Here is a 24405-nt window from a genome sequence, read left to right on the forward strand (position 1 = left end):
GAGGTTAGATAATGGCACACCTGAACCTTAACAGATTTCTGGCCCCCCTTCATTTAGAAATGCCACTGAGAAGGGCACTGTAGTGTTTGGAATTGCCCTGCAGAAGTCTTATTGAGAGAAAATGAATAATAAATGTTAAAACATCTGTCAGATGCCATGCTTTTACCAGGAGGGTAGATTAACATGCAGCATTACTGATATAGGTGCACACACCATACAGAGTTAAACATATGAACAGCAGGCTCCCACTGCACTTGCTACAGATGTCTGAATGAGTGAGTGCCTGTGGGCTGGAGCTGCATGTCTTGTGGCTTTCACTCTGCTCCCCTGGGAAGTCTTCACTCCTTTTGTTTTCATCCTTTTCCAACTGCCGCACTTTAGAGCGCCCAACTCCTATCCCCTGACCTAACAGCCCCACTGAAGTGCATTCCAGCCCCATGATTTCATGGTACCAGGCAAAACTCCCCTGCCATGCTGCTATGCTGCCCACTGACTCTCACAGAGTGAACAAACAGGGAACATAAACTCTCTCCAAAGGAGCAATGTTCTCTGTATATTTTTAGTGTTAGAAATCCAAGATTCATTTAAGGGCTGCGCTTTTTTTTTTTTTTTCTTAACACAGACTTCTGCTAACACAATGGAATATTTCATACCACCCTATTTGCTGTAACATCTCGTACTTTATGTTGTTAAATAGAATCAAAGGAGTTAAAGATGAAAGACTTCTAGTCAGCTGGTCCCTCAGCTGGGAGCCAGTGTGGGTTTGTTCTTTGTAATGTATTTGCTAGTACTTTATCCAGATCCAGCTTCGCTTAGTTTTCATTATTGGGTTTATTTGTTTCTGCAAATTCCATACTCTAGGTAATTGCTGAACTTAGAGTCAGTAGAATATTGCTACAGTTTGTTTCCCTCATTTAACTTGATATTTGTTGCCCATATACTGAACAAACCTTTTGTAAGTAGTTGTTTACCATTTGAACATGCAAACACCATTAAAGATGCTATTCTTGCTTTCACAGATAAACTCTCCTTTTCTAGATAGAGAACTTTATTCTGTCTTTATGTAAAATTGTGTCCATGTTATGTTATGCTTGGGTGTTTTCCTTCCAGCATGTATTGTCACCAAATGCTAACTTATAACAATAAATCCACCTTTAATTAGTTCATGCCTGTCCTTCAGATATTTGGAGTTGGTGCAGAATTTGAACATGCAATATATATTAAGATATTGATATTTTATATTTTCTTGGTGAAAAGCATTCTCAGACTACCAAAAAAAAGTTTCTAGTGCATTTGTACACTCTATTTGAGTATATTGCACTCAAATTAGGGGAGATAATTTTGCCAATACATCTGTTATGTTCATGGTGATCTCCAAACTGAGCAGGGATCTGGGAAGAGGAAAAAGCAGTGAACATGTCATGGTAGCTACATGAAGCAGTAACTGAGGTTGCAAGAGAAAGGAGTTTGCGTAGCTTGGGGACTGGAAAGATCTGTAGTTAGAACTGTTTTGCACAGGCTCAGCGTGCCAGCTGTCCTTGGGCCACCATATTGGCATGTGAGCTGATGTGTGCTGACTGCCCAGAGGTCCCAGGGAAAAGAAGCAGTAACATTATGTCTCTGTAACTTCATGTGAAATATCTCTACATTTCAAGTGATGCTGTCTTTGTCTAGACTGCAGGTGAAAGATGTGCAAGTTTCTGCACCATCGTTTATCTTGGTTGTCTTGACATAATTTATTTCATACATGTCCATGGTGGATTTTTAGAACACTTTAATATTTATTAACTATTCTAACAGTGCAGCCTGGAAACATATTCTGTATAAAGTCACTGGAGTCAAGGCAGTAATAGCCTACTTACTATACGACATTCTCTGTGCCTCTTTAGTGTCTTGACGTACTACATGAGAGCTCTTCTGGGAAGCAGGGGATGGGCAAGAACAGGTAGAGGACCAAAATAATACAAGGGCACTAGAGGGATGTAAGTATCTGGAGGGGGAAAAAAAAAATCAAGAGTAGGACTTAAGAAGCTATTGACCATGTGATTAAACACAGCTAGAAATGGGTGCTGGAAGGCAGGCGGCACTGTGGGAGGAAATAGAGGTGGGAAGGAGCATCAGAGTTTGAGCTGAGTGAGGGGAGACAGGGAGATGGGAAGAGGAAATGTGCTCTGGCAAAACAGTTTTGCAGTCCCTCTGGGTGTGGAACACCATCTCAGGGGTCATCTTTTTATAGCCTCTTTCTCTTCTTGTGCTCTTCTTCCTCCTGCTCTTCTTGTGCTCAAAGAGCAGGATCATGGGAATCAAAAGACAAACGTGCCTGTTAAGTACCTGTTGCATTGCCTAGCAACTGCTCTGTGTCCTTAGTAACATAAGCATGGCTCTGAAGCCTGGTATATCCTGCCTGAGTTCCCTGCATCTCTACAAAACTTCATTTTATTTATGCGTGTTGGGATTCTTTATGCCTCCTTCTCTATGTTAACAAGACGTTGGCTTTACTCCATGGGCGAGGTAGTAGCTTAGTGGGAGGTCGGGGGTTCTGCAGGTGGTGGGTGGTAAATGCTCTGCTACAGTATCCTCGGAAGAGAAGGGGTTAAATGGCAAACAAGGAATTGAGCAGCACAATTCAATTTTTGAGTAATAGAGAGCATGGCTGGGGGCATGGCTGGGCAAGGACTGGAAGACAGGAGTTGGAAGTTAGAATTGCTGTTGGAATAAATACTCTGCTTTTCACTGCAGTGTGTGACTGCCTTGCAGCTACTGTGCTGGAGGCTCTCCAAGAGCGTTTAGAAGCTGACTCGAGAACATACCTAGAAGTGAAGTAGGTATTTGAGATATAATGTATGTGGGGGAGTTACCACCTGGATTTAAATGGGTGGGTACTTACCTGAGCAGGAGAAATTAGTGTGGCTGCTAGCCCAAGTTTGCGCTTACCTGTCAGAACAAACACTTACACATTGGATAAGAAAATTGGCTTGGTCTGAAAAACAGGCTTACTTTGAAAGCAAAGAGAATTTTTCAGCAAGTTTTGAAGGAAATGAGATAGGTCTTTCTGAACTATAGATCATTTAAAACAAAAACAAAAAAAAAAAACCTGAAAGAACAAACCTATTTCTATTCCAGTTGGGAAAAGTGTCTCATTAATTTTTCCTGAGTTTGTCTAGGTCAGAAAGAATTAAAGGAACACAGTCAATTTGAAGCCTTTTTTTTTTTTTTTTTAAATAGTTAAAAATAATGGTATTTGGCCTTGATTGTTACTGCCATTTTTTTGTGGTTTCATAGTTGCATGATTTCTCCCCCCTACCCCATCCATTTATAAGAGATCCACAGAATTGGAAGTGGTCTATATCAATAAACAGATCCTTTATCTCTACTTTGTTCTAGATGTTACTTATTTTATAAGCAGGAAGAAAAAACATGTAACCAGAAATATAACGAAGGTGATGGTCTCATGCATCAGAATCTGGCAGCTTGTACTGTGCAGCTTTGTCATTGGGACTCCCTGTTGAGGTTGGCGGAACCCTGGTTTATAAGTCCAGTGCTCTTGCACATTCTTAAAACTTGGCATGTAACAAGCATTTTCACATAAAACATTGCTGAATTACTTTCTGGGTATGATGGAATTCTTTAGAAAGGCCTGGGAGGTAATAGATCAAACCCTGACAGCTTGGGGCTCTGAGAGACTGGTCAGATGGAGGTCTGGGATGCAGGAAAACAAACTTTCCGAGATGGTAACTGTCACTTAGCCAAGCTATACATGTTTTAAGTTTTTTAATCTTTGCTCACAACCTCAGTTTCTTAATCTCTTTTTTGCTGCTTCTCTGTGAACCCTCTCCAGATGTTGACATTTTACTGATATTGATGTGTCCACAGTTATTCCAGGTGTGATCCTGAGCCATGCACTAGTGATGAGTGGCAATATTTCTTTATAGATCCTTTTTTAGAAACTCCGTACTACTACCAATGTAGGTAGTTTCAGGACTTGGATAACCTGTTACATTATTCTTTGACCTTTGGGTCAAGGACTAGGGTTTTTTTCGGAACCAACTCTAACAGTTCTTTTCAGCTAGAATAAGACTGACATTTGTGGGAGTTCAGATGGCAATCTACTTGAATATTACATATGTTTATAACAAAAATGTTTGAACTTCTCTATGCTGTGATCCTAAGCTTCTGTAGCAGAGTGGATAATGTACTAAGAGAAACATACAGCTTTGGAGCAAAAAAGGAAGAAAGACTTTACTGCTTGGTTTCTGAGACTGTTTTCACCAGTCTCATTTCCAGCTATGTTTGTCCGCATATGCAGTCTGATAGCTTAAAACTACTCCAGTTGTCAGTCTCTCTGGGGTAAGATAAGGTATTTTGACTGAATTTCTACAACTATTTGTAGGCAATCTTGAGGTAGGAATTCTTTTTTTATTATATTAATACATGACAAGAGGAAAGATGAGACACATAAGCAAAGTTTTGTTAATGACTTAAAATATAAAAGAATCTATCAAACTTGCATGTGTTAATTTTACTAATGCTTTGTAACAGAGTGTTGTTGTGGATCGGATATTCTCTGGTATTCAGCCAACTGGGACGCCTCATCTGGGCAACTACCTTGGAGCCATCCAGAATTGGGTGAAGCTGCAGGAAGAATCCAGCTCAGTGTTATATAGCATAATGGACATGCACTCTCTCACCATGCCCAAGGAGCCAGCTGTCCTGCGCCAGAACATACTGGACACCACTGCTGCCATCCTTGCCTGTGGTATTGACCCTAAGAAGTGTTTCCTGTTCCGACAGTCGCTGGTTAGTGCTCCTGTTATGTTAGATTTATTTCTTACTAGGTGGCTTTCCAGACATATTAGTGAATGAGCATGATGTATATGAAGTCTGTTACCTCTGGCCAACTTCTCTAATTTCCCACAGAGGCAGATGTGTCATAGCTTCTGCTGCAATGATAGTGTGCAGAGGGTCTGAATTTTATCAGTAAGAGACACAACTCAGTTACCTTCCTCCTTTGAACATTGTTCTTTACAGGCAGAGTTTCCTAGGGATGTCAAACTGAGAATGACAACCCCACCTCCATATCCTTGATGGATATTGAAATGATGAAGACAGGTACACGTCCTCCTTCGCTTTTCACTATATTAGAAATCAATCTAAATAGATTAGCACAGAATTCTGATGGAGATATGTTTAATTTAATTTAACCTTGTTTAAATCTGTTTATCTTTTTTTAAATCAGTTATTAGCTTGGTTTTAACTTGGCTGAACTCTAACTTAATGTCAGCCTCACTGTGAATGAAGTTAACTAGAACAATTTCAAGTTGAGAGATGCAGTACAAACCAGTCTAGGGTTTTGTTTTCTCTTGTTTTCAAGCAATGGAATGATTTCTTTACAACACAGGATCAGGGACTATATATGCAGACAAGGACTCTTCAGCCTAGAAGAGAGATGATTTGCAGGTGAGGGTTAGAGAGGAATAAAGTAAGGGTTTATAAAACTGCAAGTGGTATGGAGAAAATAGGAAACAACTATTGTCTGCTGAAGTACGTGAACTAACAGATATCAGACTAAACACACGGTAGATTTAGCACAAACAAAACAGTGTTTTATTTCATGAAGTTCACAATTAGGCTATAGAACTACTTGGCACAAGATACAGTGCATGCTAATATGTATATTCAGAAAAGGACAAATTAATGAATGAAAAATCTGTTGGGGACTGTTAYATACTTGAGGTACCACCTCTGGATCAGAACGTGCTGCAACCACAATTAGCCCATGCTGAGAGAGTAGGTATGCTTTTCTGTTCTTTTGTTCTTTCCTAGGCTTACACTATTGATTGCTGTCAGAGATGGATATTTGGTCTGACCCAGTGTTGCTATTATTATGTACTCTTCAGTCTAGAAGATAAACTACTGCCATTCCAGGTCTTGCTTAAGCCACCATGCGGACTCTACCTGATGCCAGCGGATTATCATTGAGTATCCTACGTTGTAGTTAGCCACAGAAAGCCAGTTATGTCTTTTGCAGTATAATAATGCAGGGATTGAGTCTTTGAGTCCCCCAAGAGAAGGTAGCAGACTCAGAAAATGGAGGGAGGGCAGGACTGTGATGCTTGTATAGAATCAGTACAGTCAACAGCCAATGATAATTTTAGCTAGCTAAACTTGAAGAATGTTCAACATTATCATACTTTATCAAATAAAAGTTGCCACCAAAGATGGACTATGGAATGGACTACCTTTTATCTTAATTTTTCTGGGTGTCCTAATCTGTCCAGATGTTTTTTCTTCTTATTTAATCTAAAGCATTAAATATTCGTTTTCTGTGGGCATTGACAGATGTCATGAACCATATGCTTATCAGTACTTATCACACATGTATTAGTACAATTTTGTAAGCTCATTGTCATATTGTGAGCAATTGTTTGTGTAATCCAGACTGTTTCAGCAATGGTTCAGGCTGAAGTGGTTTGTTGACTTTCTGGGGAAAAAAAAAAGTCTATTTAAACTGTGTGTGCCATTCAGGTGTGCCCAGAGATACTCTGGTCTGTCTCAGCTACATTGGCAGGGCCAGAGGCCTAAGGTCCTCTGGAGGCAATTCAAAGAAATCTCTCTGTGTAGCTCTTGATGTGAGAAAAGGAGACGGGAACCTTGCTAATGTGATTAGTGCTTTAGTATGAAAATGAGATGGTAAGTTATGGAATGACATAATAGGGAGCTCAATGTTTTTAGGAATGAAGGTGCAAGATGGATTGCAGCTATTGCTTATCAAGAAAGTTATTGCTTGGTTTTAGATTGGTAACCGATCTGTTTTTAAAAAGGAGCTAGCCTCCCCTTGTCAGTCATTGCAGCAGTCAGTTTTTAATCACCAAAAGCAGCTATAAATAATGACTGAGAGCACCCTGGTTCTGCAGCAGTAATAGCAGAATGAAATTGTTGCCTGATCTCTAGTGACTTTGGCTGCAGCACTGCAGAAGTATACCAGTGTTGGTAAGCTCCCGTTAAGGGAACTGCTTATGTAGTCACCGTTGTAAGTACTCCTATGTCCTTTTATTTTGTCTGGATCAACCTGGGCAAGAATGGTCTAGAATCACCAAAGAGGTTTTTTACTTTGTTTTTGGTTTACTCTTTCTGTTCTTTCTTTCTGTTGCTGCTTGTTTTGCTTCTCTGGAATATGTTTGCCATATGTGATAAAACATTGATTACTGTGCTTCTCAAAAGGCATGTACATTTGGTAAGGGTTTCCCTGTCAGTAGGCTTTTATTTACAGCAGGATTTATGCAGATTAAATCTCTAACCCAGAGCTGTCTGAAATATCTACCTCCAAAGTTTTCCCACGTTTTATCATCCTTTCCATTCCAAGCAGGAGACAAAAGGCTGAACAATGTTAGGCGCAGATGGGCTCCTGTGAGAAGAGTGTGTGATGAGAGCAGATACTTTTGGGGTTTACAATAGATCCAAAAAGAGCTGCAATAATAAGGATAAAGATGAAGGTGCCTTTGACCCTCAGAATTGATTACAGTGATGTTCTTGCCTCGCACAAAAAAAAAAAAAGAGAGAGAGAGAAATAAATGTAAGAGGAATTTTGTATGGACAGATTTTTATCATGTTGCTTACTTTGAGGGTATATGGCCTCTGTCTTGTATATCAGGTATATAGCCAAGTTATCTGTAAATGGAAAGTGCTAGTTTAATGAAAATTAAGTTTGTACACTTTGGAATCTAGCTTTTGTAAGTGATAGTTTTTCATAATGTACATAAACAGAAGCTTAATGGCTGTCTGAATATTTGGCCTCCATAAATAACTGTTCACCATATATCTGCCACTCCCATATTATACAAATAATATACCATATACAAACCTGATCTCCAGTTTAGGGAAGTAGTGGCTAGAAAGAATAGATAATGATAGCCTGAAAGTATTTGGAAGCAAGAATGATGGTGAATATTTAAGGTGGCGTTTGGAACTGCACTGTTGGTGAAGGGTTATAAACAAGTACATCTAGGTAAAGTATTTAGCAAAACAGAATTGTAGAGTCTGTTGGACACTAGAATGAACTTCCTTTGAGAAAAGCTCTGTCATTACAACTTGGTTAATGATTTCCTCCTTAGTAGGAAAACAAGTCATAGAAGAGCGATAATTTCTGTAAAAATAAATAAATGCATATTTCAGAATTGTACATTTTGATTTGGAGCACAGATGCGAGTGAGTTGTTAGAAAACCTCTCTAAATTGTAGCTAGTAAGCATTGTTTTCAGTACATACTTCTTGCTAGGAGTGTGGTACCCTCTTTGCTCTTAAAGAACAAAATGTCCAGATACACTTTGAGAGGCTCTCTTTGCCTGCCAGACGTCAGCAAGAAGTAACAGAATAATGACATTCTGAGAATACCAGAAGGAAGAGTAAATACATTTCTTAAATTGTGCCGTAACTGATCAAAGTGGTGACAATTGGCTTTCATGAAACGCAGAACATTTTATTAAAAACAAAAAGCACTTCAGAAAAGAAAAGGAAAAACAACAAGCAGTCTGCACACATGCTAAACTTATATGGTGTAACCTGTTTACGCTGATTCCTGGTGGATACAGTGCACATTTTTGTTCTGAGCCATAACCATCTTGTATCTCATCCATTTCACAGCCAAAACAATTTTAGGAACTGCTCTTACTTTTATGTGATCACAGGCTATTCTTCCTCTCCACCTACCTATCCTATTAGACACATACTGGATGCCCCAAGAGAAACTAAAATTCCATCAGAGGGTTCAGCAGGCAGTGGCTGATATGCTGCACTAACGTTTCTTTGAGGAGTTCTGTAGGTTTTTGGACAATTTAAGGTTTATTTTCTAGGCAGAAAATTACAGTTTTCCCCCTTCTAGATGGAGTCATTTATTTTTTTGAGTGTAATCAGCTGCAGTATTCTTGCAACATGCAAGCAAACTGAAGCAGTAGCTCTGGGAGGTGGGAATTTGCCAATTTGTCTTAGCCTTAACACCGAAAGCCAGATTATAACAATTGAAATGTGTTCACTGCTATTATTTTCCAGAAATATCCAGCTGCTGTGTTTTGTGGGAAAAGTTTGAAAAGCTGCTACTTGTCCAATTTTCAGAGGGGCTTAAAAGCTTCCATTGCGTCATGGCTTATAAATTCATTAAAGTTAAAATTAAATTAAATTTAGCAAGGTCCATTGAAAACTTCTTGTCATAAGAGGAAGTATGTGACTGTTTAAATTAGAAAATTATTCTGCTTCTCCCATCCTTCTCTTTTCTTCCTCATAGGACTGAGATAGACCTAACTAGAGCTCCGTGAGAAGAAAAGTCACACTTCCGTTGGATTTTTTTTTTCTTTACCTGTTTCATTTCATACTACAATGTGTCTTTCTCTATACCCCCCTCTCTATCAGTCATCTGGACACACCAAACTAATTATTCAAACAATATTGTGGGTTAGACTTGTAGAATGTTTCTGCAAATAAGTTCATTTTATATTAAAAAAATAAAAAATAAAGGGAGAAAAAAGGGTGCCTGGACCAAATGACTCTGCTCTTTCTGGGTTTATACTGGTCTGATTCCAGTAGAAGTATTCTTGGTGAGGTTTCCTTGGGGAAAGGAGTCATATCCTATTTCTACAAGTTTTTCACAAATAGTAAATGAGCATAAATTATTAAATTGATCAAAGATAATAGTGAAAGCTGTAAATAATGGTGGGTTTACCAACAATAACTTGATAACCACACCTTAATTCAATGAATTGCTTAATTTATGTTCTTTAAGTCAGGTGTTGCCTTTGTAGCCATGAACTTATTCCACCCACTTGAATTACTACTTTGAATAGAAATTTGGGATGCCATATCAAATTTTCTATCATAAAAATAGCTCACTGGGTGCTTCAGTGCTTCAGTTACTGTGTGAATTTGGTTTAAGAGCAGTCTAACTTCTCTTGTCTATGGCTTTATTATTCCCTCTAACTTTGTTACCAAGCATTACCAAGTATCTTTAACATACTGCTTCAAGCCTTAAGCTTTGATTAAATCCTGCCACTTATTCTAGAAAAATAAATGGTGGGCAGTGCTTTCTCATAAAGGGCCTCTTGAATTTTTTTTCTGACATTTTGGAAGCACTAACTGGTACTTCTAGGAGAGTCAAAGATCCTCAAAAATGTTTCCCTTTGGAAATTTAGGACACTTTCCCTTCTGTGTTCAGATTTCTTCTAGTGCACAGCTATCAAAATTACCTCCACAGACCTGCTTGTTTGCCCCCTGCACTGTCAAAATCAAAACTTTGAAACTTACTCCCCACGTAAAGTGTAGCTGTAATGAGGTTAAACTGCTGAGGGGAAGAGGAGTGAACACAATAGGCATACTGCAAATTTGCAGCCCCTTGCAAAGAAGAGCATAGGTTGCAACTTAAGGAAATCCATCTTAAAAATGAAACGCTGAGCCTCTTTTTGCAGAAAGCCACTTCAGCTGCTGACATAATAAGCCTCAGAAAGCTCAGTTCCAGCATTACTGATTTACCTGCTTTCAGATCTGTGTACCAGTGTCTATGCCTCTCCCTGTTAATGTCCATGAATCTCATTACTTGCTGTCCTCCTCATCTATATGTCTTGGCATGAAAAGTCATCTATAACTGCATGGACTACAAGAGTAGCTATTGATTTCCCATGCATATATCAGCTAATGTGGCTGTGGCCAGGGAACAGCAGTAATCACTCCATAGGGAAAAGCTAGGATCAAGGAGAAAGTGATAGATCTGCAGGGAAAAATCCGGAGGTTGTATTTGAGCATGTAACACCCAGAGATGATCTGAGTGTAAATTCTGATCCAAGTTTAATAATGCCAAGTCCAGGTTGGGAATGGCAAATGGCTGCACAAGCGAACAACTAAGAAGCTGTTCCTCTGGAAAGAGGGAGTACAGGACACTCAACCAGGTGAACAAACAGGTGACATGTTTGGTCATCTAGGTATCTGGTAGTATCATTTTAAGTGGTCACCACAGTTAAAGAACAGAGGGTTTTGTCCTTTTTTTAAAAAAGGAATCTAATTAGGCAGGCTCACGCTTGTCAGCCCACAAGGAAGCAATGTCAGTAATTTGTTCTGGAAATAGCTCTTTGGCCAGTGATCAGTAAGTCAGATTGTGGGGATGCTTAATGAAATGGAAACTGAAGGAGGAAATGTGTCTCCGGTAGTAGCAGGGAGATGACCATCTCGACCCTTTGAGAAATTTTGATGGGTTTTACAGACTTGTAAAGGATTAGGGAAGAAAGCTGTGTTAAAGTGGGCAAGAGCATAAGAAAAGGAAAAGGGGAGGACTTTAAGGGGATGTATTTGCTGAGAAGGGCAAATGGTATAATTTGGGCTATCTAAGAAGGAGGGTTCACCATATGGATCTGGTTAAGCTTTTTTATAAAAACTACTAAATGGAAAATAGTTGGCTTTGTAAGGGAAACAATAAATAGAGGACTTACAAGACTGTTAACTCCTCCCAATATTTTCAGCCAAGCTACAAGAAATATTTTCTGAGAAAATAATGTTTATATAGAAAACAGAAATCATTTATATTCTTTCAGGACACAAAAGTAGCTGGAGTTGACATGAAGAATTTAATGGATTAAATAGCTGTTTTCCAGAGTTAACAATGATTGACATTCTCATAGGTTGGTTTGACATACAGTTCAGGAACTGTTACTGGTTGTGAGTTCTGCCCATTGGAGATGCAATTCTTTTTTCTACATTGTGTAGTATTTCCTATACTGCAGTTCTTGGGGGAGGGCACTGCTGAGAAGTTGGGAATTTTACTGTAGAATAGTTAAGGTTATTATACATTCCCTTTGGGGAAGGTGGGGCATTCTGATGAAGTGTGTTGCTGCTTTAGAGGGTAGTTTTGTTGGTGGACTTTAAAAACCAAATGAAGTTAAGTTCTTTACTAGGTCTGTTATACATAGAACAACCTTATTTGATTGGAGCTCTGTGTACTTTTATTTCCTAGGGCTGTATTAGGCTTTGGGTGAACTCCTTTAAAAAAGAAAAAAAAATCCCTCTGATAGTACTGCTCTTTTTAATGAAAACTGTATGTAAAGGGATGCTTCCATGTTGAAGGTCTTGCAATGGCATGATAAATGCTACCAAACATAATAGGACGCAACTGAAAATCATTTGAGAGATTGAGTCAAAGATGAGGTGTCTTTTCTCTGTTTCTATTTGTTGTTTGAATTACTGGAGGGACTGCCTCTCTTCATATGATTAAGGAGAAACAAAACCACCATGAAATCCTTAGGAGTGGAAATACCAGAATCTAACAAAAAATGTGGTAATGGGATTGTACTACTGATCCACTCTGATCAGGATGATGATAATGATCAGGAGTTGCTAAGTAAGATTATAGAGAAGCTGCAAATTTAGGGCAAGTATCAACAGTAGTACATTTCAGCTCTCTACATATAGGATCAATGCCTCATCAGGATGAGACGTACAGATAAAATTTGTGGATGCTTCCTAGAACAGACTGTTTTAGAATCTATGAGAAATGATGCCAGTCTAGATTTTGTTAGGGGTATTGCACAGGACCTAGTTTAGGTTCAGGTTCCTGGGTTTAGTGGAGGCCTCTGGTAGTAGCAACCTAATTACATCTCTGTTTAGCACTGTTGCCAGAGAGAGCTGACCAAATGAAATTGAACACTTATGCACTTTATATTTAAGAAAGGGAGCTAGGTGAAAAGAAAACCCAATTGTCAAAAATAAATAAACAAAAAGGAGCGGTCCAAAAAGCAAGAAAGCTACAGCTAGCCTGGAGGCTTTTTCTTTTCTTTTTTTTTTTTTTCTTCTACTGTATAAAAACTCAAATTAAATATGTGACACCACTCACAGGAAAACAGTGGTCCAGAAAAAAAAACTTTCAATGGTTTCACAGAACTTAAGGATGCAATCACAGGAGAAGGTTAGCTTTTCAGAAATATGAAACTTGCCCAAATGAGGAAAATAGGAACAAGATAGCACATAAACTTGGCAGGTCCCCTTCTTTAAACAAACAAACAAAAAAATTAAGGGGACTAAAAAAAGAATTTGAAGAGCACTCTGCAAAGGATTCTCAAGCTGATAGCAAAGAGATCCAAAACCAGGAGGTCAGTTACACCAAACCACAGAGGTTTTCACACCAAAACCAGGATGTCAGTTAAGGAATCAGTGGGACCTCATAAGGACCAAGATGTAAGAGACCCTCAGGGATAATAAAGCCTTAAGAGCAAGACTCAGTTCTTGGTGTTGCACATCACTGCTGAAGATGTTTGGGGAGTTACCACATTCTATGCATTCTGTAGCAGCAGATCAGAAGAGCTAGATCAATGTAATGTAAATATACAGGAACTATTAGATAGAAATAGACAATTTAGATGTCAGTCACTAGGACCAGATGACATTCAACTGAGAATCTGAAAAAACTCAGATGTGAAATGGCAGAACTGCTAGGCAAGGTGTGCAGTCTAACACCATAATGGTCACTGTGCTGGAGGAACAGTAGATTGGAGTCATGTTGGCAGTCCACAGGCAGATCTCTGGGTGGGATCCTGGAAATGACAAACTGCTGATTCTGACTTTCATCTTACCAGAAATGATAGAGTCCACAACAAAGAATAAGACACTGAGTGCATGAAGAAAAAAAAAACGACAGTCTGTTGGGAAAGAGTCAGTATGGCTTCTTTAAAGGGAAAACCTGTTTCACTAACTTCCTGGAGCTCTGTGAAGGTGTCAGTGAGAATGTGGATAAAGAGGATCCAGGAAACGTAATAGGCTCAGGCTTTTTAAAAGCCTTTGACAAGATTCTATATCAAAGCTTATTAAAGAAACATGGAATTGGAGGAAAGATTCTTAAATAGACTAACAGCTGGCTAGAGAGTTGAAAGCCAATAGAGTATAGTGATCACCTTTTGGAGTGGAGAAGTCAGTAGTTAGGTCCCTTGGGATTAATGCTGGGAGCAGTTTTAGTCAACATCATCATTGATGACCTGAAGAAGGTAGTGAACTATGACATCTCCAAGTTTGTGGACGATGCTAAGCTCTTTTGGGTAGTCAAATGCTATGTCAAGGGAGAGGAACTCCAAAAGGACTCATAAAACTGAGTGGGTGGGCAAATGAGTGGTGGAAGAGATTTAAATTTAAAGCATTTAGGGAAAAGTAATCTAAACCTTGCTTACACAATATTGAGCTGAGTCACAAAGCAGGAAAGAGGTCTTGGAGTCATCCTTGACAATTCTCTGAAATGATCAGCTCAGTGCAAGTAATATTCAAAAAAGCTAGTGATATGTTATCATTTCATCATCAGGAAGGGTGTTGAGAACAAGATGGAGGTGTCACTTTGCTGCTCTATAAAACTATAGTGTGCCCGTATTTTGAGTACTGGGTAGAACTCTAGTGTCTGCATCTCAAGAAGGAAGTAGTGAATTAGAGATGACACAGGGAAGAGAAATTAATGCTACAGGGGATGGAGCAGCTAGCTGCCTTAGAAGGAAAGACCTAGAAGTCTGGGATGCTTCAATTTGTAGAAGAGAAGTCTGAGGTGTAGATACAATCAAGGTTTGCAAAATCACAAAAGCAGTGGATAAACTGAGTGTGGAATTGTCCACCAAAGCTTGCAATACAAGAACTAGGTGGTATTTGAAACCAGTAAACAAACACTCTCAGGTGGGTAAAAGAAGTGGATACTTCTTTACACGCTAGGTTTGAACTTCTGGAACTTGTTGCTGTACAAGATTGTGGAGTGAACAGTTATCAGCTGGTTCAAAAAGTTTGTCCAGGAAAATGGCTTATCTTAATTGTGATCCATTGCAAGTGCTCAGTGCCGGAAAGGAGATCTGACAAGGTCTTTATTTTATTGGTATTATATATATCTTTACTTCCTTCAGTTTCTCTGGATACAAAGTTGTCCAATCAAAGTGAGGGAGTACTGTAGCTTAATGAGTAACCACTTTTCAGCTGATGCACAGTGACTGACCAAGTGCACCAATTACCTGTCCCTGTTGCCAAGAAAAACACAGTAGTTTAAACCACAATTTAGTCTGACAAATGATTTGTGGTTTAAGCTAGTACCTTTTGCTACACAGACCAACATACAGTCAGCTACTGCAATTCTGGTGATAAATGTTAACTCGTTAGGCTTCAGTACCAAACTTGTTTCCAACAAAAGCCCATACCCTTCTGTGCACTCTTTTTTCCTCTTTTATGTGTTGTGGGTTTTTTTTCTTCACAGTATTCAGTGCTCTTCTCACCTTGCTTAGAAAAGACTGTCTGTGTTTAAGGAGTAGAAGTGAGTATAACTTGCTTAGAGCCAGAACTGCAAATAAGACTCAACAAATGTTGTTTAGATCACTTAGTGTTTTGGTAACTAATGTAATGTCAAAGCCACTGGTGCAGTGCAACACATGTGCAGCCTTGGCTGTGAAAGCAATGTCCAACAGAGTCAGATCCATGACTGCGTAGCTTTTAAAAGGAGTCCTTGTCAACACAAGTGCAACAGAGCACCATCTCCTCTCTATTCGTGACTAGAAGAAAGGAAGGAGAAACTGCTTTGAACCAGATGGTTATTCCTTCTAAATGAAATAGGGGTCTGAGCTGAGTCATTTTCGGTCAGCTCAGTCTACTCTGTGTATCTTGTAGAAGATATGCTTGGTTCATCTTGCTGCACTTTGCCTTGCACACAGAATCACAGAATGGTGGAGGTTGGAAAGGACCTCTGGAGATCATCTAGTCTAACACCCCTGCTCAAGCAGGGTCACCTAGAGCACATTGTACAGGATCGCGTTCAGACAGGTATTGAATATCTCCAGAGAAGGAAACTCCACAGCCTCTCTGGGCAACCTGTTCCAGTGCTCTGTCACCCTCAAAGTGAAAAAGTTTTTCCTCATGTTCAGATGGAACTTCCTGTGTTTCAGTTTGTGCCCATTGCCCTGTGTCCTGTCGCTGGGCACCACTGAAAAGTCTGGTCCCATCCTCTTTACACCCTCCCTTTAGATATTTGTACACATTGCTAAGATCCCCTCTCAGCCTTCTCTTCTCCAAGCTAAACAGGCCAAGCTCTCTCAGTCTTTCCTCATATGAGAGATGCTCCAGTCCCCTAATCATCTTCGTAGCCCTCCGCTGGACTTGCTCCAGTAGTGCCACATCCCTCTTGTACTGGGGAGCCCAGAACTGGAAACAGTACTCCAGATGTGGCCTCAGCAGGGCTGAGTAGAGGGGGAGGATCCCCTCCCTCGACCTGCTGGCAACACTCTTCCTAATGCACCCCAGGCTACCATTGGCCTTCTTGGCCACAAGGGCACCTTGCTGCCTCATGCTCAACTTGGTGTCCACCAGCACTCCCAGGTCCTTCTCCACAGAGCTGCTTTCCAGCTGGTCGGTCCTCAGCCTGTCCTGCTGCATGGGGTTCTTTCTCCCAGGTGCAGGACTCTGCACTTGCCTTTGTTGAACTTCATGAGGTTCCTCTCAAAAACTGCAAGTGTATGCAAGTATGAGGAAATAAAAAAAAAATAGTTGGGGATGGGGGAGGAAGGGAAAGGGAATCAACTTAGAATATTTCATACCGGGCTGTTTTCCTGAGGTCAGATACCTCTATACAACATTGACAACCAAAATAGTCTGGTGATTATTACGTTGGAAATGACTAAATTTAAAATGTGACAATAAAGAAATTGCCATTATCAATGCTAGTAATTCTTACTTGTTGCTAACAAACACTTTTTACTGACTTCATCTGGGTTTTTAAATCATATTGCAAGCATGAAGCTTTGAACATCTTTGAGACAGTTAGCATGCTCTCCAACATCCAAATCTGCCAATATTGAAAGGAGTGAGTGAAACACGTAAGCAAAGGAGCAGAACATGTATCACCTTGTTCTTTTGATGATTGTGTTTATATATAGCTAACTAGCACCAGACGAAAACTTCTGAAAAGAAACTAGAGAGTGTACATCAGCAATCTGTGGTAAAACACAATGCTTGTCTGTCTTGCTAATCCTAAAATGAATACCAGAAATGCAAAATCTGCAGGGTTTATGTCAGGAATCCAAAAGTGTCAAGGTATGGGTTGTTGCATAGCACATTTCTTATCTCTGCCTATAGCAAGTCATCTTCTTAGCATAAAGGGGGGGGAATCTGAAATATCTTTAAAAATCATTCTGTGTAATGTGTTTCTGAAACAGTTAAAATTCCACAGTCCCTACATTTTGCCCAAATTGTTAAATGAAGTGTTTGTTGTATGAGCTCAAATGGGGTCTCCTGGCTCTCTGCCTTTTAAACCCACCCTTGCAGCAGAGCATAGGTGGAGGCCCGATCCTTCCCTTTCATCTGCAGATCAGTATTCATTTGATAGTATTGCAGAATGGAGGGACAAACTAATCCACAATTCAGGCTATGCTATAAAATTCAATGCATCAAAAACTCCTAGTATTATCTTGGGTCAGTGAAGTAACTGCTTCTGCCCGCCTTGTGGCTTCCTTCAGCTGCAGCCTTATGGAGCAACCTTGGTCTTCCTGTTCCCTGACCACTAGCTTAGGCATCTGTGAAGGACCTGACAGTAAATTCTGCTGCTGGACACACTACAGCGTGGCATAGCTTAGGCGAGGACTGGGGACCCAAACGTGAGCTGAAATGAGGCTCCTGGGCCCATGGGAAGGGTGTGGGTGGAGGGGCTAGGTGAGGCAGCTCAGAACCCTGACACAGAAGAAGCTTGGTAACTTTTGATTTTACAGCAAATTAGCATTAGAACTGAGAAAGGCAAAGTGCTTCTGTAACCACTGATCTATTATCTCAGTGTGTGGGGATGCTATGATATGCTGGCCAACAGTTAGTTAGTTTTCATGCAAGTTCACTTTCATGCTCTTGCCAAAGCATTTACTTTTTTTTTGGAGTTGGAGTAGATAGGAGGAGAACATTGCCCTGCTTCTTGGGCTGTCCTAGCTCACTCAATCCATGCAGTGTCCAAAACCTTCTGTTAACTTCTTGTCACTGTGGGCCTCACTGAAAAAATAATAGATGAAAATAAGCAGTTTTCTGATCTCTGATACTGCTTATCTGTATTGATTTTGAGAAAACATGCATATAAATGCAGAAGATTAAAGTACGTTCTGGTTTTATACCTCCAGGTTCCTGAGCATGCAGAACTTGCCTGGATTCTTGGGTGCTTAACTAATGTGCCACGTTTACTACGCTTGCCCCAATGGAAGGTACGATCCGTTTAATAAACTGGAAAGGAATGTATGGGAATTAAGTAGGAGAACTGTCATCCTTGAAATACCTCATTATCTGTGAAGTACCAACTGTATTTTGGTTATCCTTGCTATATGGTTAAGTATTTCTTTAGTCCTATTGCAGGAGGAGGAGGAAAATGTGTTTTTCCAGGTCTGTTGCTATCAGTGCATGTGTTCCTTTAGGAAACTACAGGATAATATTTTGGCAGAGGCTTGCAGAAAAGATACTAAATGGGCAGGAGTGTTTTTTAGTTTCATTAAAACGAGTTTGTTAAAATGCTTGGAGTTATTTCAAGGCTTATTTAATAATAAAAGTAAAAAAACTACTAGACATTCCAATAGAAAAATTGAACCTTTCTGATTAAGCAGTTCCATAAAGAGCTCTTCTTTTTCTACCATGAAAGGTAGAAAGGTAGTCTATAGGTTTTTTGGGAGATGGTGCAAAAGAAGCTTATGTTGCAAAAGGAGTACAGAAATTATAAATATTAAAAAGATGCTGAGTGATTGAGTTAATGCACCTTAAAATGTTTGCCTTTATAAGTTTCAAATGCTTAACTTCTTCATCTTGGTACTGCATCAGCATTACTGCACCAAAGGCATTCTTGCATTTAATTTCCTTGGATTTTATTTTGTTGTTCAGTAAACAGAAAAATCGAAAGGCGGGAGAGAGAAGTATCAAGAAAGGGAAAAGAATCTTAAGAGCAGTTTGGCTTGCAGAGTTCAGAGCAGTCTTAAATATCTCCAGATGTTTTCTTTTTTGCTGTTTTTCTTCTTAATTAAATAAAAACAGTAAAACTTAAATCCAGCAACCAGTGTTAATGCATGGCATAGATTAAAGCCAACCTTTTCAAACCTGAGGTTCTAAAGTTAAGCTCTTAAATCCAGCTTTGTCTGGAATGACTTTCCAAATCTACAGATAGATGTTACAGGTGCTAGGCTTTGCAAATTAGGTCCCCTAAACTTAGGCATTTAGAGATGTAGAGAGAAGAGAGGATCTCTATGAGAGGGAGAGGAAAATCTAAAGAATTTGAATAGTCTTAATGAAATAATTATGTTTCTAGGGATTCCAGTGTAATTTAACAATCGTTAAAAGCAAAAAGTAGTTAAGTCATTTCTCAAGCAGCCTGAATATCTGTAGACATCTTGGTTCAAATGATCCATATCCTAGTGTGGTAAAGAACTTTTGGGCAATGGGTAGATTGTGGGAGCAGTGTGAACTGGTGGAGAGAAGGCTGGACTCTGCCTCTGTGGACCTGGGTGTTACTCCTAGCTGTCATATACCCTCTTGGTGAATGTGAGTAATCACTTCCCTCCATATTTCTTGATCTCTTATCTGTGAAACACAGGTATTAATTAATGCCTTTTTAATCTCTTCTCTAAGGTGTTTCAAAACTTACTGTTGAAAATGCTATTTAAAAGGTAGGGGTTATCATTAGTAAGTGCAATAACTCAGCTATATTGTTTTGTGTTTTTAATCATTTGAGGTAGTAAGATTGCAAATAGAAAGAAAATAGAAGCCTGTATTTTCTCCCTAATAAAATATCAGAACAATTCATAAATATAGGGCATAAAATGGGACTTGTATAATAGCAAGGAGCACATTCTACATGTCATGCTTTTCTCTAGAGTTGCACAATGAATGGAGCGATTGAAACCCTCAACGCTCAAATTAATTGGAGTTCTAATTAATTAAAATCAGGGTCGGACTTTGACATCATTAGCCAAAAGGGTGATTTCTCTCTGTTCTTCTTTTGCAAATAGATGAAGTGTGCCAGCCAGAATAATGAAGGAACCGTTGGTTTGTTGACCTACCCTGTGCTTCAAGCAGCAGATATTTTGCTGTACAAGTAAGAGACAGAATGTGAGCCCGCAGGCAATGTCTGTTCAGCTGCTTTAAAGTGAACGTTCATCAGGTCAACATGTTAAATTTTTAAGTGGGGAGCTGAGTGTGATTAGATTGGAAGATTAGAAATGGATGACAGGGTTTTTTTACCTCTCAAGTGAAATCTAGCCGGGGTTGAAAGTGGCTTCAAAGACAAAAAGCTGGTCACCTGAGATCAATTCTTAGGGAATTATAACACCTATTGCTTTTAATTTATATGTATTACATGCTTATGCATGTATATACTTTTTTTTTTTTTAAGCAAGTATATTTTATTTTATGCAGTGCAGCATAGAAATACTCAAGCTGGCTCTATGCGTTATACTTGTGTTATTGTGGAATTCTGCGTGGATGGGTTGGGACTGCTGAAAAAGTGAATAATTTAGTGTGTTATTACAGCTCTGCACCTTGTGGTATCTGGGCTAGCTCAAGTTTCTCTGGGGTACACTACGTAATGTAATGAAAAGACACCCTAAAGAGGGAATGGTAACTCAGAATGCCCAAGTTCCTAGCCTAGCTGCTACAGCTTGTAATGCATTGTCATGAAGTCCGGTTGTATTTTATAGTATGATTTAGATTGTCTCCATAACTAAATGTCAGAGACAATGCACAGTGTATTAATTATTTCTATGTTCTATGTGTATGTACTTTGTAGAATTGTTCTGAAGTAGGTGACGCTGTGAATATTTTTGGGGACAGAGAAGTAATACAGAGCTTTTAGGAGGGAGATTCTGGGAGGACAGAATAACCAAGATTAGCAAATTGTTAATCCAGAAAAATATTTCTGGAGAAACTTAATCCTAAGTGATTATTAGTAGGGAAAATCAGTAATGTCAGAAGACTGGTGGATGATATTTCTAATTCACTTGTATTTTAACTAAAAATAATGGGAAGCAAGCAAAAGGAAAAATGAATTTGAACATTAGAATAATCTTCAAAATAGCGAGTCCCATTTGATTGTCAAGTAGTAATTTGGGGTGAACCTAGACTTCATCAGAAATCACCTTGCTTTGATTGAGCTCAACCATGTATGTTTCTTACATCTCTTAATAAGATCCTGTGATTCATCACTTCACGGTGAAGCCTGTCTTTTGTTTGCTACTAAGTATATTAACAGCAGGCTGTCCGGATAGAGAACAAAACAAGGAGGTGAAAGAGAAACAATATCTCTTCGAGGAAATTTGGCATAATATCTTTAATGAGAAATGTTTTAATGTAAAAGCATAAGATAGGGAACGAGAGTCGAGGAGAGATGGAAACACAGGAAGGGAACAGCAGTCCGGAGAAGAATTAAGAGCTGGAGGAGGGGGAGAAACAGTGCTAATTCAGATGAACCAGGATCAAAGAAAAAGGAAAATGGACAAAAGGTAAATATAGGTATAAAAAGGTAAAAATAGGTTTAAAAAAGGTATAAAAATAGCAGCAAGACAAATATTAAACAGCAAGGAAAAAGGAAAAGAACCATGCAGAGGCATTTATAAAAACAGTATGCTTTCTGTTTAGTGGCAAACTATGTGAATATGGAACCATTTTGGCATATGGAAACATTTCTTTTGACCTGCTTAAAGTATATCGATTATGGTAACTGATTTTCTTTGTGTTAGTTTTAGGCCACTGTGATTTCCTATTGGCTACTGTAACTGGTTTTAGGTTGCCTTGCTGACTATTTGGTGGGGAATAAAAGTGGACAAATTGATTCCTGGATTTCAGCCCAGTGATTCAGAATAAGACCTAAGGAATATCATGTTGAACTGAAATTTTCTGGGAGCTTAAAAGATGCATAGTGAACTTTCCTACACTGGAACATGTCCATGATTCAGAGCTGAATACCCCACAAGTCTTAGAAAAAAAATCAGCTGGGGGGAGGGGAAAATAATCAAAAGCTGGCAAGACTTCAAATCTGCCTCATCTAAAAGAATCGTATGTTTTTAGTGAGGATGATTAACTGTGGGAAAGAATCACCAGGGGAAGCAATTGATTCTTCACCTCCTGATGTCCTCAGATGCAGATCATATTTTCCTGCAGAACTGCATTGAGGCTATTGAGCTCAATACAGAAGATCAAATGGTCCTTTGATCCTCACAGTCCTAATCTAAGAATGATAACACTTATGGCAGTAGAAACACTGACCCACATGATATTTATGTAATACTGACCAGTGAGGAGAACCACTCTCTCCTTTCCTTCCCTTGATAAATCCCCAGTACTAACTTCTCAACAACAGTTGTCTTCCTGAGACTTGACAGGGCAAGATGCTTGGACTTTCTGTGTTGCAGATCTTTCTTGCTTTGTTCATGCACTGCAACACGTGCTCTTTGATCTCTTAAAAAAAAAAAAAAAAACAGCAGGAGATACTACAGAAACTCTTTTTTGAGTTGAGTTTAATGATTTGCTCTTACTGGTATCTTTATCATACATGTTTTCATAAAGGGCTGTTTTCACTCTTGGAGAGGTGCTTCACTTCAGCAGAAAAAGCATATTCATACTCTGCTACAGTCAGCTTGGGATCTTGTTCACACAACACCAATATCTAGCTGAGACTGAGTATTTGGCTCAATCTGGCCCTCAGTCATGGCAGGAGCTACGGCAGTCTTGAGTAACATTTCAGCAGAACCTGAGAGCTTTGCTGAATTTCCTGTATCTGTCTTTTATTAAAAGGTCGACACATGTTCCTGTTGGAGAAGATCAAGTCCTGCACCTGGAACTAGCCCAAGATATAGCACAACATTTCAACAAGAAATACGGAGAATTCTTTCCTATGCCCAAAGCCATTTTAAGTGAGATGGTCATGGTTAATTTTTTTCTTTTTTCTAAACTGCTGTTCATGGTTGAAGATGGATATAAATGTGTGGAAGCCGTTTCAGGGACCAGATAAAGGAAACAAACTGATGGCAAAACAGTGGAAAAGTAAAAACTGACAAGAGACTAGAAGCTGTAAAACTGAACTCCCAAGATGGACATAGGGCTTTGCTAATCCCTGGTAAAGGAATGCATGTGGCATCTGATATTCCAGTCTCGAGGGGCAGATGCAGTCTGTTATTGCCAGTCAGCCTTGCTTCAAGTACAGGGCCTTTTAAGAGTGGAGTCTCTACTCCATGTTGCTAGTTCAGGAGACATGTAAGGAACAAGACAAGCAACATCTATCAGGCAGAATTCTGCAATGTCTGAGTTTACATTAATGTTTACATTAAGCATGCTATACAGTTTTTAGGTTTATTACTACAGTGCCCAAAAATCCTTTAATCCTTTAAGTACGCTTAAGTACTTGAATATTTCAGTAAGGGTTTCTTACAGAGCTTAGACTTTCCATTTTTGATCTTAGTCTCCAGGAGACTTACAAGGAAAACCTCTTCAACCGTTTCTGAGCTACAGGGTCATAGGCCGGGGGGTGAGGAGGAGTCAGATGGCGCAAATGGCATGTTTGTTAAGAAACATGAAGAACTGGGCAAGGAAGAAGCATTGCATGTTTGTTGTAAGTAATCTAGAGGAATGCACAGCAGAGACCTTCGCCCCCAAAAGGGCAAGGAGCTCTCACCTTAGAAAAGACAGGCTGTAATAAACCTCTTAAGATTTTCAAGCCTCAGTGACAAAAATGATATTAGTCCCAGAGTGTGGCCTAGAACATACTAGCTATTGCAAACTCTGCAATATCTAATGAACAATTGAATACTAAGCACTGTAATGAGGAGCTGAGTGTACCCTAGAACACAGGTGAGATTTTATATCAGGAAGTAAAAAGCTCAAAATGAAAAAGGAGCTTTTCACCTGCATCATGATAAGCATACCTTCCACAAGTATTTACAAACCAATGGCAGGTACTAGGTGACTGGTGGATTTATGGAGTTACTCAGACTTGCCAGCTGTAGGCAGCTAACTCATCTGGGCTTCTTCAAATTTAAGAGACTTCTCCGAAAGACAATTCAGAACAGAGCCCCTTCTGGAGCAGCCTGATTTGTGCTCTGAAAGAGCCCTTGTCCCTTCACTGAATGTATAAGGAGCTGATGGGGAGTATGTGGGTAATTTAGTTGGCTGTATTAGATGTGTAAAAATGATTGGTGTGAATCAGTGCCACTAGATCAGTGATAGTTTAGGTGCTTGGTGAATGATGTTTCTTGGGAAAATACTGGAACAGTTTGGGTTGATGCTGTTAAAATACTTTGCAACATTCCTCTAATGCTATTATTCTGTTTCATGTACAGGCATGTAACTTAGTAGTTTGTATGATACCTACATCTCTTTTATCATCTGAACAGTGTTTTCCCTCTAATGGAGCCCATTAGTTTTTGTTTAG

General features: G+C 39.3%; 1 protein-coding gene across 2 annotated transcripts in view; it reads left to right on the forward strand.

Moving 5' to 3' along the window:
- WARS2 (tryptophanyl tRNA synthetase 2, mitochondrial) overlaps window positions 1–24405 on the forward strand; it is a 50921-nt gene that overhangs the window by 19139 nt on the left and 7377 nt on the right. The window contains exons 2-6 of one of the 2 annotated variants that reach the window (XM_026061487.1): window positions 2740–2821; window positions 4540–4797; window positions 18128–18208; window positions 19994–20079; window positions 22773–22891. In XM_026061487.1, the coding sequence (XP_025917272.1) occupies window positions 4669–4797; window positions 18128–18208; window positions 19994–20079; window positions 22773–22891 (415 nt within the window). In that variant the 5' untranslated portion in view covers window positions 2740–2821; window positions 4540–4668. The remainder of the gene's footprint in view (window positions 1–2739; window positions 2822–4539; window positions 4798–18127; window positions 18209–19993; window positions 20080–22772; window positions 22892–24405) is intronic. The other variant, XM_026061486.1, reaches the window with a different exon arrangement.

Source organism: Apteryx rowi, unplaced genomic scaffold, assembly GCF_003343035.1.
Source record: "Apteryx rowi isolate R43461 unplaced genomic scaffold, aptRow1 scaffold_181, whole genome shotgun sequence".
Lineage (NCBI taxonomy): Eukaryota > Metazoa > Chordata > Aves > Apterygiformes > Apterygidae > Apteryx > Apteryx rowi.